The sequence below is a fragment of the Vitis riparia genome, chromosome 10 (genome assembly GCF_004353265.1).
Source record: "Vitis riparia cultivar Riparia Gloire de Montpellier isolate 1030 chromosome 10, EGFV_Vit.rip_1.0, whole genome shotgun sequence".
In the NCBI taxonomy this organism is placed as follows: Eukaryota; Viridiplantae; Streptophyta; class Magnoliopsida; order Vitales; family Vitaceae; genus Vitis; species Vitis riparia.
In genome coordinates, this window is record NC_048440.1 from 11,560,889 (window position 1) to 11,579,533 (window position 18,645).

General features: G+C 38.0%; 1 protein-coding gene across 1 annotated transcript; it reads right to left on the reverse strand.

The window, feature by feature from the left end:
- Positions 1-314: 314 nt before the first annotated feature.
- LOC117923937 (accelerated cell death 11) lies at positions 315-17,020 on the reverse strand. The gene is made up of 4 exons (XM_034842443.1): positions 16,656-17,020; positions 15,784-15,956; positions 1,522-1,667; positions 315-620 (listed from the first exon to the last, which is right to left on the reverse strand). Exons 1-4 carry the CDS (start codon positions 16,845-16,847, stop codon positions 514-516), a joined length of 618 nt encoding a protein of 205 aa, XP_034698334.1. The 5' UTR covers positions 16,848-17,020; the 3' UTR covers positions 315-513.
- Between the last annotated feature and the right edge of the window lie 1,625 nt (positions 17,021-18,645).

Below are 18,645 nucleotides of genomic sequence, written 5' to 3' on the forward strand. Positions count from 1 at the left end.
GAATTCACCAATCCTTCCCAGGACAGGCATGCATATTTGCAAGCTAGGATAAAAGCAGGTAGATGATTCAATATGGGACACCAGATTCAATCTGAATGTAAAAAGGTAAGGTTTGGTTGCTGATTCAGTATGATAAACCAGATTCAATCTGAGCATAAAATGTCAGGTTCAGGTTTGGCTGAAGCCTAATCCTCTACACCGTTATTTAACTGCAGTATAAACAGGTTCAATAGGGTGTACAAATTCCCCCATTCTCCTGAAGCTAAAACTTAACAGCAGAGACTGATGAGCAAACATGACTGGGAAAGGCAATATAGGCATTCCAACTTTAGTTTTTTGATTTTTCATTAGCAACATATGATAATATTAACATATGATAATATGTTATTCTGAAATACTACATCTCATTGTAGAATTTGTACAAATTTATGGCAGTCGATGCAATATGGTTTACATAAATTAGGAGAAGAATCCAAACATATCAATCTGGGTGAATAAGAAGCCAGTGCCTGTTTACCAATCTATACCCAGTTCTCTTGTAAGAAAGAGTTTGTTGATGTACAGGATAACAGGAGCGGATGCATTGATATAGTTTTGCATCTGAATCCTTGCTGTAGCCTCTGAAAAAGAATGAAAAGAAATATATAAAAATCATGAGGAAAGAGAAAAACCCCTCTGTAAATGGGAAATTAGGATTGGATCAGTGATGTCATATCGAGAATAAGGTATCAAGTGCAACCTAGTTCAGGTTTGACTTCTAAAACCTAACTGAGGTTTCGAATGTCAACCCAAGATGTAACGTGATATCTCACATCAGATAGGAGAAGTTTTTTGCGCTATATATGCATGAGCTTCTCTCAACCATGTAGGTGGATTTTAAAGCGGTAAGATCCATAGAAATATTTTATGCTTTACAATATCTACATGGAAATGAGGGAGCCATTACAAATAGTATTAGAGACGATCCTCAATCCTGATATGGGACTTTGTTTTTCTAACTTTGTAAGGAGTGTTTGTCTATTCGACCTCACAATCCCTGGGATACAATAAGGACACTGTCCGTACAAAGTGACTGTGATATCCCTACATCAAACAGGGGAATAATTTCCTAACAAAATAAATTTATAAGCTTCTCTCAATCATATAAACGAGTTTTAAGGCCATGAGGGTCCATCAGGTCCAAAGCAAACAATATCTGCATAGGAGGGAGTGAGTCATTACATGCAACCTATTCCTACTTTAAAAACAAGCCCAATCCCGACCTAAATCTTGCAATTTCAGATCCAACTAAGCCCCAACCTAAGTTTCAATTTATAATGATATACTGATAATACACTAAATGATATAACTCCAACTGAACTGCCGTGGACCAGATCTATGAGGAGGTATAGTATGTTAATTCGCTAACTGTTTAAAGTACAGATTCAGAACTTAACTGTGTACATTATCTGGAAAATGTGCCTTACTCAATTACAGAAACAGGGGGGGGGGGGGTTCAATTGGGTTGCTTCATGCACTCACCATCTTCATTAAGCCTCGCCAATAGCTGTTCTTTTGTAGGAAGGACATACATCCCTGCAGCAACAGCTTTCCTGATGGCCCATCCATGATGGGGAGCAAGTACTTCTTCATATGCTGTGGAAGCTGGATTCCTTAGGGAACTATCACTGCCAAAAGATGAGGAATTTATTAGCTTCACCAATACAACTTCAACCACAGGATGTCAAGTCAACCATCACAGTCTACTGAGATTTATAGCAAAGGTTAGCTAATATTGTAGCATATCTAAACATGTACAGGTTATTAGGTAGAACATTTTAAATTGAATTTTTCAGACAGATTTCTAGACCATTTGGGCAGACTAGGTTTATAAGGCATTTTGGGCAAACAATCATTAAAAAAAGAGGTATTAGTTATCCTTGCTTTGGTGAATTTATTTAGATAGAAATTGCTGTTATGAATCGATACCCACTGGGCAAATCAGGTGTTCTCAGAATAGCACCTTTTCTTCACCAGTGGCCTACTTTGAGATAATCCATAAAAGGAAAGTTCATTACTTTTAGCTTCATTATAAGTATTAATCACCATTCATGTCTCTTTTAAATATATGGCAATAAGGAATTCATGTAGCCAACCACAACTAAATGGGATAAAGCCTTTTTCCAGCTGAAGTGCCATCAATATGTTAAACTGCAATTTTAAGGAGTTCAAAAGACAACAACTATAAACAACTTAATCCACAACCACAAATTACAAACAAAAGAGTGTTTCAACCTTCGGTTCAAAATCTCCTCATTTTCAAAAGCAATTTTGTTGCTTTCTAAATTGTCTGAAGGATACATAAGGAGGCTATCATCCAAGACTTTTTACGTTTCTTGACAACATAAGAACCATGCCAATGTAGAAGGGTATCTCTAGTCATAGAGGAGAGAACCTAACACGCCAAAATGGGCAAAAAGCAACTATCATAGAACTCTTGTCTTTACACAATGAAATGTGATTAATGGATTATAATTCTTATAGCAAGGGAAACATTTGTCTACTAAAAACCACCCCCTCTGAACTTGATCCAAGGTTAAGGTCTTTCCCCATGTCACCTCTCAACAAAGAAGCCCACCTTAAGCGCCACCCATGAGTTCCAAATGGTGCACATCAAAAAGGAGACCAAGCTTCCTGAATCCAAAGCAAAATAGAGGGTTTGGACTAAAAACTTTCTGCTCTTTAACTCTATCCAAAGCACCTGTCTTCCTCATCCCTATAGACCTACTTCTCTTGAAGTCTTAAAAGAAGCCCCTCCATACTTTCCACCTCTCAATCATTGAATGGCCTACACAAGCAAGGAGCCCAACCACCCTCTTCAACCAAAAAATTCTAAATATCCGCCACTCATGCCTCTTTCAAAATGGCTAATGCAACTAAAGAAGGGAAGGTAACACACAACGGTTCATCTCAACACCACTTATCCCTCACTCAATGTCCATTACTCACTAAAAGGGAAAATCTACTGCTCAATAGATCTTAATCCTTCCTTACGGTTTTCCATGACTCAACACCATACCCATCCCTTGCTTCACAAGAGCGTCATCCCCTTCTTCTTCCCCATATTTCCCACCGATAACTTTCTTCCAAAGGCCTCCCCTTTCATCAATGAAACACTAACTCCATTTGTAAAGGAGAGCCTTGTTGAGCATTGATAGATACCTAATGCCCAAGCGCCTCTTCCTTTTCTCTGAATAAACAATTGCTCACCTTACTAAATGTGACTTCCGAATGAGAGCCCTATCACCCTAAAAAAAAATCCCTCTCAATCCTCTCTAACCTTAATCTAACCAACCTTGGCATGCGAAACAAAGACACTAAGTATATAGGCCTATTAGATACAATGCTTCAAATTAGAGTAATGCTTCCTTGATGTAGGACAACCCTAGGATGGTTGCCTACACTCAAGGGTAGGTGGGCTAGGGTTTTATTTTTAGGGTGTAAGGAGAGGAACAAGGAATAAACTTTATGGTAGAGAAAATTATAAGATAAGAAATAGAGAGAAAGAAGAAATAATGAAGAAAAGATGGAAAACCTTAGAGTCTCATTAAGGCCTTCTAGGAGTCTCACCTAGAAGAAAATCAATGGAGTCTCACCATTGAGGGTTGCAACCTTGCAATGAAAGAAAGTATAATATTATTCATCAAAATTCATTCATTTGATTTACATTGATTAGCCTATTTATAGGCCTCTCTAAGAAATCCAAAGTCTACTAGGACTCTAATAACCTATTATTATTCTAATTCTAATTATAACATCCAAAGTCTACTAGGACTCTAATAACCTATCATGACTCAAATTCTAATTATATTATAACTCAACTAGCTAATCCTAATTAGACTCCAACAAATACCAATCCCTATTCAATTCTAATTAATATTAATCCTACTTAAAGTTTACTTAGGTCTTCCCTTTCTTCCTTGAATAAACTTTAAAAGGCTTTCCCCCATCAATTCTCCCCGGCTTGAAAGAACTCGGCTCCGACGAGTTAGATGTTTGATACAATTCATAGAGATCGGGGTTAATCTTCTGAAAATCCGTTATCGTAATCCATGTATTCTCAGAATGTGGTTTGCCTCGCCATTTCACCAAAAAAATTTGGTATCCACCTTGTCGAGTAGACACAAGTTGATCATCAAGAACATACTCGATCTCAGGACGTGGGCTAAGAGTAGGTGGTAATTGAAGATCCAACTCTTCACTTACATCGTTGTGATGGCCATGGTAGATATACAAATCTTCCACATTAAATATTGGACTAAAATGCAAGTTTGAAGGGAGCTCTAACAAATAAGCATTCTCACCCAACCGCTTTAGTACCCGAAATGGACCCGCTTTCTTAGCTTGAAGCTTTTGATATGTGCTCGGATGAAATCTTTCTGGTCGTAAACGAACCATCACTAGATCACCTTCTTGAAACTGAATATATCTTCAATGTGCATCTGCTACCTCTTTATAGTTCTCATTGCTGATTTTGATTTTTTCTCGTACCTTTTCATGTATATCTCGTATATGACGTGCAAATGCATCACCATCTTGGCTGGTGCGGACAGAAGTAGGTAATGGTATAAGATCAACAGGTTGCTTAGGTTTCAGCCCATATGCCACTTCAAAAGGTGAGTACCCAGTAGTACGATTAGTGGAGCTATTGAAAGCAAATTCGGCTTGTGGTAAGATATTATCCCACTTTCTCAGCTGATCTCTCACAATGCATCTCAAAAGATTACCAAGACTATGATTGACAACTTCTGTTTGTCCATCAGTTTGAGGATGAAAAGAACTTGAAAATTTTAATTGAGTACCTAGCTTGGCCCACAAGGTTTTCCAAAAATAGCTCATAAACTTGACATCGCGATCAGAAACAATGGATTGTGGTAATCCATGCAATCGAACTACTTCTTTAAAGAATAAGGCAGCAACATAAGAAGCATCCGAAGCCTTCTTACATGGGATAAAATGTGTCATTTTGGAAAATCTATCAACCACAACAAATATAGAATCAAAGCCCCGTTGTGTCCTTGGTAATCCAAGTACAAAATCCATGCTCAAGTCTTCCCAAGGTTTGGAAGGAACTGGTAATGGCATATATAACCCCGTATTTTGCTTTGAACCTTTTCCTACTTGACATGCTCGACATTGTTTGATAACCTTCCAAACATCCTTCTTTAAACTAGGCCAAAAGAAGCGATCTTCCACCAAAGCAATGGTCTTATCTCGTCCAAAATGTCCACCCATTCCGCCTCCATGAAGTTCCCATATGACATGATCACGTAGAGAAGTCCTTGGTAAGCATAAACGATTTTTATAAAACAAGTACCCTTCTAAAATCTGGAAATCAATACATGTTGCTTTTGAACCACTCAAAAGAGAGGAATAAACATCTCCAAAATCAGCATCATTGTCATAGCAATGCTTTAATTCTTCAAATCCAATTGTAGTGGTTGACATGTTTACTAAGAGAAGGGCCTTCCTGCTAAGGGCATTAGCTACTTTATTTTCAATTCCTGCACAATGCCTTAAATTAAAGGTAAACAGTTGAAGAAAACTACTCCATTTTGCATGTCGAGAGTTAAGCTTCTTTTGAGAATTAAGATATCGCAAGGCTTCATGATCTGAATACAAAACAAATTCCTTGTAACTGAGATAATGTTGTCAATGCCTAATTGCTTGCACCACTACATAGAATTCAAGATCATATGTGGAGTATTTTTTATTTGCCCCATTGAGCTTCTCACTAAAGAAAGCCACACGATGTCCCTCTTGGCTAAGGACTGCTCCAATTCCCACATGGGAAGCATCACAGGCCACCTCAAATACTTTCTCAAAGTCTGGTAGGCGTAGGATAGGAGGGTTCACCATCTTGGATTTGATTTCTTCAAATGCCTTGTTGGCCGCCTTGGTCCAAATAAATAAACCAGGTTTCATGCATTCAGTAATTGGGGTCATAATAGAGCTGAAATTTCGAATAAATTGTCGATAGAATGTAGCCATTCCATGGAAGCTTCGCACCTCATGGATATTTGTTGGTACTAGCCAATCAACAATAGTTTTGATCTTCTCCGGATCTGTTTCAACACCTTTAGAAGACACAACAAAGCCAAGAAATACAACACTAGGGCTCATGAAAGTACATTTTTTCAAATTAATGTAAAACTTTTCAGCCCTAAGAGTGCGCATTACTTGCTTCAAGTGTTCCTCATGATCTTCACAAGATCGACTATAGATAAGAATATCATCAAAATAGACAACAACAAACCGTCCAATAAAAGGTTTTAATACCTGCGTCATAATCCGCATGAAGGTACTTGGAGCATTGGTTAGTCCAAACGGCATGACTAACCACTCATACAATCCATCCTTAGTTTTGAAAGATGTCTTCCATTCATCCCCTGGTCTAATACGTATTTGATGATATCCACTTCTTAGATCAATCTTTGAGAAGATTACTGAGCATGTCATCAAGTCTTGGAATTGGAAATCGATACTTGATTGTGATTTTGTTGATTGCACGACTATCCACACACATCCGCCATGATCCATCCTTCTTTGGTGTTAGTAGGGCAGGAACTCCACAAGGACTTAGGCTTTCACGAATAAAGCTTTTAGTAAGTAATTCATCAACTTGCCTTTTCAATTCAGCATGCTCTGTTGGATTCATTCTGTAGGCTGGTAAATTTGGTAATGATGCACCGGGAATCAAATCAATGGCATGTTGTACGTCACGCATAGGAGGGAGTTCATTAGGTAACTCTGCAGGCCACAAGTCAGAAAAGTCATCAAGGATTTTACGTGCGTTTGCTGGATATTCCTTATCTTGTTCTTTAAATTCTTCCACTTTCTGAGCCATTAAAGCAAAAATAACTTTAGTTTCCTTGCTCTCATTTTCAAATTGACACATCGTAAGTACCTTTTTTGGTTGTGCATTCTCATCTGACTTCTTAATTGGAGGGACTTTTTTCATTGGACGAAGGATCTTCTTACGTCCGTTGTGTATGAGAGCATATGTATTTTCATAGCCGTCATGTTGAACTTTTCTATCAAAGAGTCAAGGTCTTCCAAGTAAAATATGACTTACTTTAATGGGTAGGACCTCACACCATACAGACTCTTCAAAGTCCTTACCAAAAAGGAATGTTACTAAACAACGAAAACTTACCGGGATAGAGGTGTCATTAACCCATGCTACTCTGAATGGATTTGGATGTCTCTCTGTTTTAAGGTATAGCTTCTCAACAAGTTCTTGTGAAGCTATGTTCAAATTGCTACCTCCATCAATGATCATGGTGCATAATCTCCCTTGGCAAGAAATACGTGTTTGGAAAATGCTAGTACGTCGCCAATCTTCTTCTCCTTTTACTTTTGGAACGGTTAATAAAGGTTGTACTACAAGACTATGTACTTCCGTCATACCATCATAGTAGTCACATTCTTCACTAACTTCATCTTCATTGTAGGTCTCTTCTTCCTTTGGGTAACTTTTCAATTCAGATTCTGGTTCTTCAACACAAACGTGTAAACTTTTGGTTGGGCATACAACATCATAATGACCATGCCCACCACATTTAAAGCATAAAGGAGTCACGTCTACTTTTCTATCTCCACTACTCATTGAATTTTTACCCTTATTACCATTCTTATAAGCCACATTCGAAGTTTGTTGAGTGTTGCCCCCACCATTCACATGATTAGGAGTTCTGAAGTTAGATGTGCTTAAAGGTTTACTTGTTGTACTGTTGGAGAAAGTGCTCCCAATTTGTGAACTTGGACGCCTGGAAACCCGGAATTTGAGGCCTTCTTCTATTTTGAGGGCTAGTTGATAAACATCATCTACAGTATAAGTGTGTGCAGCTATCATCTCAAGTTGAATCTCCATTCGAAGTCCAGCTTTGTAGCGGGCTGCAAGTTGAGCATCACTTTCCCGTACTTGATTTCGAATGCTCAATTCATGGAATTCTTCTGTATATTCTTCAACGGACTTGGTACCTTGTTTAAGGGAAAACAATTTTGTATACATAAGTTGTTCATAATCAGTTGGGAGAAAGTGCTCCTTCATCTTCAACTTCATCTCGTCCCATGTGTCAATAGGCGGCTGGCCAGTTCTATGAGCTTGATTCTCAATATTATGCCACCATAGACGTGCTGCTCCTTTCAACTTTGCCTTCACAAAATGAACTTTTCCATTTTCAGGCATTGCATACCAATCAAAGTAATCTTCCATTGACATAATCCAATCAAGAAAAGCTGTTGGATTTAGTTTTCCATAAAATTCAGCAACTTCAAGACGTACCTTTTTTGTCACATCATCATCTAGCTCAAAAAGTTTGGCCCTTCTTTGATTCCCCATCATAAAATTGTCTTGTTCTTCGCGTGATCGACTTGGCGATTGTCTAAATTGATGACTTGCGATCTCCTCTTCAATTGGTCCTTTTTCTTGGCTCTTTTCTAATAACTTCATGATCTCATCAAGTTTGCTATTTAGTTGTATTATAGCATCTTGATGGGATTGTTGTGTGGCTGAAATTTCCTCCAAGCGTATTGTAGCGGCATCTTGATTGCTAGAAGTTTTTTTGGAACTCATGCTTGCATAAGTTGCTCCGCTCCTTAATTGCATATGCCTTCAAGCCAAGAATTTTGGCTCTGATACCAAAATTGATGTAGGACAACCCTAGGATGGTTGCCTACACTCAAGGGTAGGTGGGCTAGGGTTTTATTTTTAAGGTGTAAGGAGAGGAACAAGGAATAAACTTTATGGTAGAGAAAATTATAAGATAAGAAATAGAGAGAAAGAAGAAACAATGAAGAAAAGATGGAAAACCTTAGAGTCTCACTAAGGCCTTCTAGGAGTCTCACCTAGAAGAAAATCAATGGAGTCTCACCATTGAGGGTTGCAACCTTGCAATGAAAGAAAGTATAATATTATTCATCAAAATTCATTCATTTGATTTACATTGATTAGCCTATTTATAGGCCTCTCTAAGAAATCCAAAGTCTACTAGGACTCTAATAACCTATTATTATTCTAATTCTAATTATAACATCCAAAGTCTACTAGGACTCTAATAACCTATCATGACTCAAATTCTAATTATATTATAACTCAACTAGCTAATCCTAATTAGACTCCAACAAATACCAATCCCTATTCAATTCTAATTAATATTAATCCTACTTAAAGTTTACTTAGGTCTTCCCTTTCCTCCTTGAATAAACTTTAAAAGGCTTTCCCCCATCATTCCTCCTTCTGAGATATATTATCTTTTCTACATGGCCAACCTTTTATAGAACCTCTCTTCCACCTCATCCCAAGCCGCCACACATTTAAATGAGGCTCCCAAAGGATGACCTAGGTAAGAGGAAGGAAGTACACCCACCTCACAACCAAACTCTAAGGCCAACTTTCCAAAGTTTTCCACCCTTCCCACTAGCATTAACTTGCTTTTATCCAAATTAATTCTCATCGAAATGGCCTTGAACCACAAAAGCAATCAGCATAAATATGTCATTTAATGCTGTGAAGCCTCACAAAAAATGAGAGTATCATTGGAAAACAACAAATTAAAGATTAGTACCCTTACACCACCCTTGCCCTCTTGATTAGGCAACTAAGAGCCTTTATAGCAATCACAAATAAATAGGCTGAGAGGAGATTTCTTACCTCAAGCCCCTAAAGATTTGGAAAAATCCAAACAGCATGTCATTGACAAGGACAGAGAACCTTATTGTAGATATGCACCACTTTATGCAACCAATCCACTTCTCCCTAAAACCCATCTTTAGTAAAAATGAAAGCAAGAAGTTCCAAATTACATTTTTTTTTTTGATAGGTCAAGAAGTTCCAAATTACATAATCATAAGCCTTCTCAATATCAAGCTTACAAAGAACTCCACATTAATTACTTTTCAACATCAAGTCAATGGCGTTATTAGCAATCAGCATCGTATCCAGCATTTGTTTACCCTCCACATTGGGACTTGGAAACAACTTTACCCACCAGCTTCTTTAGTCTATTGGCCAACACTTCAGACAACAACTTATAAAGACCACCCCTAATAAGCCTAAAATCTATAAGATTGTATATTCCCTTTTTTTTGGGAATTAAAACCAAAAACATTATATTCAAGCCCTTTACAAATTTGCCCTGATCATGGAAGTCTCTAAAAAAACTCATCACCTGTTCCTTCACAAAATCCCAAATAAACTACCAAAAAGCCATAAAGAAGCTAACTGAACCTGGCGCTCTATTCCCACTAAGGTCCGAAATGGCATTGAACACTTCTTTCTCTAAGAACAGCTCCTCCAACAATGCAACATCTTGAGCTCCTAACCATCAAACAACAAGACATTAATACTAGGTCTTCAATCCCCTAAATTAGTCAAAAGATTCCAAAAGGCCTCACCATCCTTTATTTCATTCTCCTTGGGAAGCCCAATTCCATTAATTTTAATTTTGGTCAAAATGTTCAACAAGCCATCTTATGGAGAAACTAGTGTTTCTATCACCCTCTTTCATCCACACTTCTCTTGATTTCTACCTCTTGGAAATTTCCTCCATAAAGACCCATTTTTTAAACTCCTCCATTGCCTTCTTTATGACTTCCACCTCCTCCAGAGTCAAGACGCTAATCCTCTCCTTAGAATCCCAAAAAGCCACCTTAAGGCCATATCTATTTTGTCTTCAACTTTGTCAACCACTTCTTTATTCCAAATTTTCAATTGGACTTTAAAGCTTTCAATTTTGTTGCTAGAATAAAGCTAAAGGAACCACTAAAACTGAACCTTAGCCATTAGTTCTTCAGCAACTATTTGAAGCCCTCCTCCTTCAACCACATGTTTTTGAATCTGAAAGAAGAGGGACATTTCCTCAAACCTCCCCATCAAATGAAGTGGGTAAATGATTAGACACTAATCTAGGTAAGATGCATTGCACAACCCTACTGAAGTAACATTCCTAACCCTCAAAAACCAAGAAATGGTCAAGTCTCAACTTGGATTGATTGTCCAAACCATTGCTCCAGGTGAGAGGTCCCTCATACAAGGAAAGTTCTCTCAGCTCCAAGTCCTCAATGACCTTCAAGAATCTCCTCATGGTTGAGGACAACTTACTTTCTCTATTATGCTCCCTTGAAAATCTAATCATGTTAAAATCATCTTCAATGCACCAAGGATCATTTCATAACCCCTTAATGTTCCTTGGCTCATCCCAAAAGCCTTCACTATCCTATGTCCAACATAGGGCCATACAACCCTATAAAAATCCACAAGAAGCCATCCTCGCAATTTTTAAACCCACATGAAATCAAGAATTGTCCCGCTTTAATTCCAACCAACTCAAGTACCCTATTATCCCAAAGCATCAAAACACCTACCAGTTGCACCTTTTGAGTTCACTGCTCTCCAATCTAAGCATCTACCCACTCTTAGACTTTGCATTGAACCAATAGACATCTCTTGAATTTTAGTTCCATGTAAACAAACCAAGTTCACCCTCTATAATTTAATAAGGACTTATATACCTTCCTTTTGTCTTTGTCGTTGGCCCCTCTCACATTCTAGGATAAAATTCTCAATTATATTTGTAACCTAAAGCAATGACTCAACCTTCGTTGCCAAGCCCACTCTCACTACTCGTTCCATTGTAATTCTCTGAACACCCTAGGTTTTTAAGCTCCCTTTCAAACCTAGAAGACTCAAATTTATTCCTCCTTCAGCCAACCACCTAACCCTTCTGCTCTTTTCTCACTTTCATCATCTTAAGCAAATTCAAAATCTCCTCCTCAAGCCCCTTTGTCGACATGCCTAGGAAGTTACTAAACTTAGTCAAACAACTCGAGGACCAATGTTCTAAAAGAAACCACCCCTCCCCCCCCCCCCCCCCCCCCAACCCTCCCACCCCCCACCACCACCCACCACCCTAGCAAACTCCTGCTCCTCCTTGTCGTACAACCATGCCTCTCTCACCGACCAAAATAATCTTGAGAGGCCCATGGATAGCCTCCCCTTCCATTCCCTCCATGCCACAACAGTCACTTGGACCACCCTCACAAATAACTAAGGCTCAATCCAACTTAAAGAAAGGAGAAGAAGAAGAAGAAGACGAATCCCACAACCCTAAGGAAAAGAACCAGGGTACTTAGACACCTTTGCCTAAAAGAGCTTTGTCGATTATCTCTAAGCAATAGCTCATCGGAACCAATGTTGAAGTGATGCATCACACTCGACCCCAATAAGAGGCCTTCGTCAACCCTCCACTCCCTAATGATTTGGGACTCCACAAGAGCCCTATCCCCTTTGAAAAGGCCAAGAGAGCCCTTCGCATCCCCAAAACCTTGACTCACGTTAACAACTAAAGTAAGCCCATTAGCCTCCTCTTTTGTCATAACTTGACCCAAACTAAAAGCCTCCAAGACTTTCAAACCACCGGCCCCTTCCAGAGAGCCTTTAATCACCTAGGACTCTTTGAAAGTAAAGGCTTGCAAGGCCTAGGCCTTGACCACTAACTGTTGACCCAAACCCTTGGGCACACACCCAACCCCACTCAGATCTCCCTTAAGGGGCACCTCTCCCACAATGTGTCTTCCAATGACACCTAGACTCCCCCCACCAACATTTGCATTCCACTTACAATCCCTTTTTCAAAGCTATCAGCAACAAAGCCTGCTCTCCCCTTTCTCCTTCCAACAAAGAACGACACTCCAACATCTACATACACTAGGAGCGGTGGCTCCTTTCTCATGCTAACATCGATGCATGACCAACCCTCTTCTTCACCCCAAACCTCCAGGACAGACCTCCCGCTATCCTAACTCATTGAAACCACTTGTGAAAACCAAGGTGGAGCTTCCCACACGGTTGAATGGCAAAGAAGAACATTCCCATAACCACTTGTAACTGTGAAAATTGAGCAATATCTCCATCCATAGCAATCCCCAAGATTTTTAAACACCTCCCAACTCCATAAATGAAGAGGAAGAACCACCACCCCACCCACACTTCCTTAGCATGCACACCTTTTCGACAATACTCTTACCTCTCCAAATGCAAAAACTTCTCTCTAAACCTCCTTAGTTATCTTGCAAAGCACCCTCTCTAGCTTAAATTTATCCTCAAACTCAAACAAGAGAAGTGCGCCCCCCCCCCCAGCTCAAAAATTCTCACACACCCCTTCAAAGACCAACCTGACAACAACCCAACTACTTATCCCTACTCTGCATCTCAAATAAGAGAAGTGCACCCCCCCAAGCTCAAAAATTCTCACACACCCCTTCAAAGACCAATGGTAAGTCATTCATCTTCTCAACAAAAACAACTTTAGGACCAAGTCCAAAGCCCCTCTGCATCAGCCAACCTGACAACAACCCAACTACTTATCCCTACTCTGCATCTCCCCGTCCCTAAACTACAACCAAATTGCCTCTCCTACCCTCCCAAGATTCCTCTTAGCTACATTTACAAAAGTCCCTTTCACTGGCTCATTTGGAACCTTATGACTCTTCACAAGGCTTGAGGTAGTTAGGGTTCAAAGATTCCTTGCCTATGTTAAGGTATCTAGACCTAGAAGACAAAGCTTCTAGGCTAAAGTAGCACAACCCTCGAGAAGCCCCTTACCCTTAGGGAAGATGAAACAATATCTCTTTGCCTCCAAATCAAGAATAAAGAATGAAACTCCCCACCACATTTGAATGGCGCTACAACCTGAACTTCCTTCCCCCATCTTCCTAGCTGTTATAGCACCTTTTACTTTCTTCCTCCCTATAATAAGCTTCCACATCTTCTAACAAACAGTGCAAACCCACTCCCCAACATAATCCAAGAAAAGAAGCCTTTAATTCTCTCCAAGTTGATCCCTCTCAGCTTTCCACCAACTACCTTGATCAAGATTTCAAAGGACTTGAACTCCACTGCAAACCAACACCTTCCTCCTCTCAGAGTCGTTCAGATAAGAAATGTGCATTGTGGTGAGTGTGGTAAGTCAATTCATGCATGCTCTTCATGAAACACAGATGTTGGTTGTACACAAGATTCTCAAGTATTTAAAATCTACTCTTGGGAAAGGCTCGCTATTTTCTAAACATGGCCATTTAGAAGTAAAAGGATAAACAAATGCTAATTAGGTAGGATTTGTAATATATAGAAGATCAACTTCAAGTATTACACATTTGTGGGAGGGAATTTAGTCACATGGTGAAGCAAGAAACAATCTATCATGGCTAGAGCAAGCGTTAAAGCATAATTTAGAGTTATGGTTCATGGTGTATGTGAGATGTTATGGCTAAATTCTGTATTAAAGAAGTTGAGCTTTAGTTTTGTGGTTCCAATGAAGCTTTTCTATGATAACAAAGTTGCTACATAGCCCGCATTTTGGTTCAACATGATCATACTAAACATGTTGAAATAGATAGACATGTTATCAAGGAGAAGTTAACTAAAGGATTAATTTTTACTCATTATTGTGTAGATAGAGAATTAGCTGGCAAATATTTTAACAAAGGGAGTGCTAATTTTAGAGTAATACTTGACAAACTGGGCATTCAAGACATCTATGCTCCAACTTGAGGAGACTTATATTTAGAGATTTCCAACCTTATACTTTCTTTAACTTATAGATTTGATTTAGTTGACCCTTTTATTTTAAGAAATAATTATTTAAATTCTCATAAGCAAGGAGCAGATTTGTAATTGTGCTATTTAGCTCCTTAATCGTAGGGATTTGATTATTATTGGTGCAAGTCAAGACCAGATTTAGGGATTTGTTTTAGATTCTTCCTTGTATAACCTTTTCTCTTTTCTTATATACATTGTATAATTTATGAAGAAAATATACAGAAAATTTTTCTCTCCAAACTAGCACTCACTACCCCATGAGACAACACTTTAGCACATTTGCCTTCTTAATAATATCTTCTTTTGTTAGCCCCACCTGCATCTACGTCTCAAACTTTCCTATTTTCCCCTTCATCATATCTGCAAAGCTCACCCTTTCTTATACAAATCCAAAGGATCCCCCCACCTTTGAAGAAATCACCACACCACTTTAGCTAAGACTAGAACTAGATGAGGTTGAACCTAGAACTCCCAAGTCCCTGATTCTCAAAGCAATAGTTGACTAACTCGACAAGTCAAAACCTTCTGAGAAAGTCACAAAATATCTCCTGGAATCATCTGACAAGACACAGCACACTAAGCACCTCTTTACCTGGTTATGCCTCATTTCAACTTTGAACCACCTTCCTTTATCTTTCAATTCCCCTAAGAGCACCTGTATATCTTTCCACTTGTAACAACAATCCCTAGCCTCCAACAAGCAATCTAATCCTTATTTGCTTCGTTTAATCCACTGATAGTAACCCTTCCCCCTCTCCAAAATCTTAACTTCAAGTGTCCCCCTTTATCTTGCAAATCGTCTAAAGGATTTAGTGTCCACCACCACCACTACCTTACTAGAAGTCATTTTAATGCCAGATTTTGTGTCTCCTTCATAATGGGTTACAAAGCACTTTTCTCCTCTTTTTACCAGTACAATTCATATGAAATCTCTTGTCCCCGAAGATTATAATTAGTCTCTAGAGACAAATACACACATAAATCTGAAAAGTACCTATCTTCCATTTTCTTAGAGAATCAAAACAATGAAAAGTAGTAGTTCTTCAACTTTTTATGTTCTTTTTATCCTTCTCGTTCGTCATGAAGAGCATCAAGAATTTATCAAAAAAGACAAAATACAAGAAAAGAGTAATCACACATACTCTGAAGCCAGCATATGCTCAAATAGCACCCTGACCATGTCTAGTCCACGCTTCACCCTCAAAAGATTTCTTGAATGACTTCCTGCTTTTCTCACGCAATTACCTTCAATATCATGATCAAGTAATGCTGACAAGGTTGAAATTGAACTAGATGCTTTTGCAAGATGATGAACCTGTAGTCAAAAGCAACTAAAAACCATGAAATGCAAACTTCAGGGTTGGTAAGTTAATATTCAACAAGAGGCCAACAAAATTAGATTAATCAAACCAAAAGAAAAAACAAATAAATAAACTCCCTATTTGGCTAACGAGAAAGTTAAGAAGAATGACAACACATAAAATTCTGACTCACGTATCTTCCATCCATCCTGGCTTCTGGAAAATCAAGATCTCAGGTCAATTAACAGAATCGGTTATATTAAACTCGGAAATTTCTGTTTCTGTTCTCTCAAGATGCGGAAATTGAAATTTCTAAGGTCCTAAATTCCTTATCTCTTTCCTTTTCCCACATTTTCTCCCCATGGAAAAGAAACTAAATCCTCTATGTTGCACTAGTTATCAAAAAGATGAAAATTACCATTAGATGAGCCAAGCAGCTGCATTGGCTCGGAACAGTGAGGCTTTCTACTTTCTAAAAATCACGAAAAACCTAGGATAAAAACTTCTAATGTTTTTTTGCTCTTCCTATAGTGTCCATGTTTGATCACCGAGAAAGAGAAAACTCAACCGGCCCAGGAAAGTTAAGGTTTTTATTCTTCGCAGACGCAAGCAATGGAAATCCGGGTTCAAAACACCGATTTCTTTTCTAGTCTTTTCTTTTCCCTTCCTACATTTTCCCGAGAACCAAACAGGCATTAAAAACCGTTAGGTACCTTAGCGACATAATCCATCTCGGCGAACTTGAAGGCGATGCCGAGGCATCCGAAGAGAGGCGAGACGAGGGAGCATGCATGAGAGAAGGGAGCGACCTCGATGTCTACGGTTTGGGAATTTACAGCACTTGCGATCTCTTTGAATGCCTCTCCGATTTTCCTAAGAGCCTTGTCGCCGTCTCCGTCTTCCATGAAAATCTCCTCCTTCTCTCCCTCTCTCTCTCTCTCTCTGTGTTTGCTCCTCGAGAAATTGGATTACCTCAGGCTGATTTGGAGACGGAAATTGGGAAAGCTCCGCGCAGAGTTACACGCAGAAGAAAAGAGATTTGGGTCGTTTGGCTGCGTGGGGTTTTGTAATCTGGTTTCGAATGACTATTCTGCACCAGTTTGGGAAATTCTTGAGCTGGATTAGTGAAGAAAAGGTGCCTCGTTTTTTGGTCTTTTTTTCTCAAACTAATTGAACACGTGACTCCCGCGTGATTGAACAAGAGCTAAGCGAAAGTGGCAGGTGGCAGGCGGCAGGTGGCCCGAGGGCCATGCCGCACTCACGCGTCAAAAAGAAGAACTTGATTCGAGGAGGAATCTTTTCAGCCTTCGAATCGGGAAGCCTTTTGAAAATGACTTCCATTTTGTCCGATTTGTTTCCATTCTAAAATAAATTCTATAGTATTTAAAAATCCGTACTTTCATCTCTGTTTTGAGAAACAAGGGAATAAAAGTCCATACCTACATTATTTGTTCTTATTTTTATAAAAATAATTAATATAAAAATTAAATTAAATGTTTTGAATTGCTTTTTCAATATTAGTTCTTATTGAATTTTCAAAAGTTGTTGTAGTCAATAATTCAACTACCAAAATGGGCCTTCTTGCATGGCACCCCCTGACCTTGTCTCTGATTGCCAATCAAATAGAAATGAAATTAGAAATTTTAGTTTGAATTATTTGCCACATTTTATGGGAAATTAAAGAAAGAGCGTAAGGCAGAAAGAATCAAAGCAGCTAACTTATAGATGACTCCATTGTAAAAGTGCTTTTGCAACCTCTCCTTTTGTTAAAGCAATGAAGGAATTTCTCAAATTCAATCCTTCCCTTTTATTTTTATCTTTTTTTTAATCCTCAAGTGTGATCCGTGGTTTTTCTAGAAAAAAAAATTAAGAATTTGTTTGAAACCTATTTTTAAGAATAGTTTTCTATTCTTTAAAACAAAAAAATATATATATAGAAAACATGTTTAGTAATAAAAAAAAAAATTGTTTTTAGATTTTATTTTTAATAACAAAAAATGTAATGTTTTTATAAAATATATTTTAATTGTTTTTGTTGTTTTTACTTACTTTCTAGTGACTATTTAATAAATTATTATACAAACATATAGAATGATGAAAAATAAAACATTAAATATAAAAAATACTTTTAAAGCATGTTTAAAAATATTAAAAATGGATTATTTAGGTTTTAAAATAGACTTTTATTTTATTAAAATCATAAAACTATTTTTAAAAACTATTTTTTAAAACCATTTTTTAAAATTATTTTAAAAAACAGTTACCAAATAGATTCTAAACCTCCAATAAAAAACATAAGTATATATGAAGTGACAAAATTATTTTACCAAAGTCCATAAATCTTAATTTAATTGTATGGCTCATGGACTCTATAGCATCTACAAAGTCCTTTTCAACATCTTTGCTGGGATAAAGCAAGGGATTAAGTTCATTAATCTAATGAATAGAATAAAAAAAAAAAAAGGATTGTATTGGTCTAATTGATAAGTGAAACGCTTCAGTAATAATAAATCTTGCTAAATTGACGCTTACATTTGTAAATTTACGAGCATTATTTTATAAACAAATTCAATGACCATCATATGCGTCATGTAATTAACATGATACTTACCTTAAAGACGAGTACAAGGTAAGGACCAAAAAATGAGATAATCTCGAACAAGTTGTATTATCCTAAACAATGTGAGACAAACCAAAATATGA

Coding starts and splice junctions, on each gene's coding strand:
- LOC117923937 (XM_034842443.1), bottom strand. CDS start 16,847: ATGGAAGACGGAGACGGCGACAAGGCTCTTAGGAAAATCGGAGAGGCA. Junction 15,957..16,655: donor AGATGGATTATGTCGCTAAG/GTACCTAACGGT, acceptor TTTTGACTACAG/GTTCATCATCTTGCAAAAGC. Junction 621..1,521: donor GGCGAGGCTTAATGAAGATG/GTGAGTGCATGA, acceptor ATTCTTTTTCAG/AGGCTACAGCAAGGATTCAG.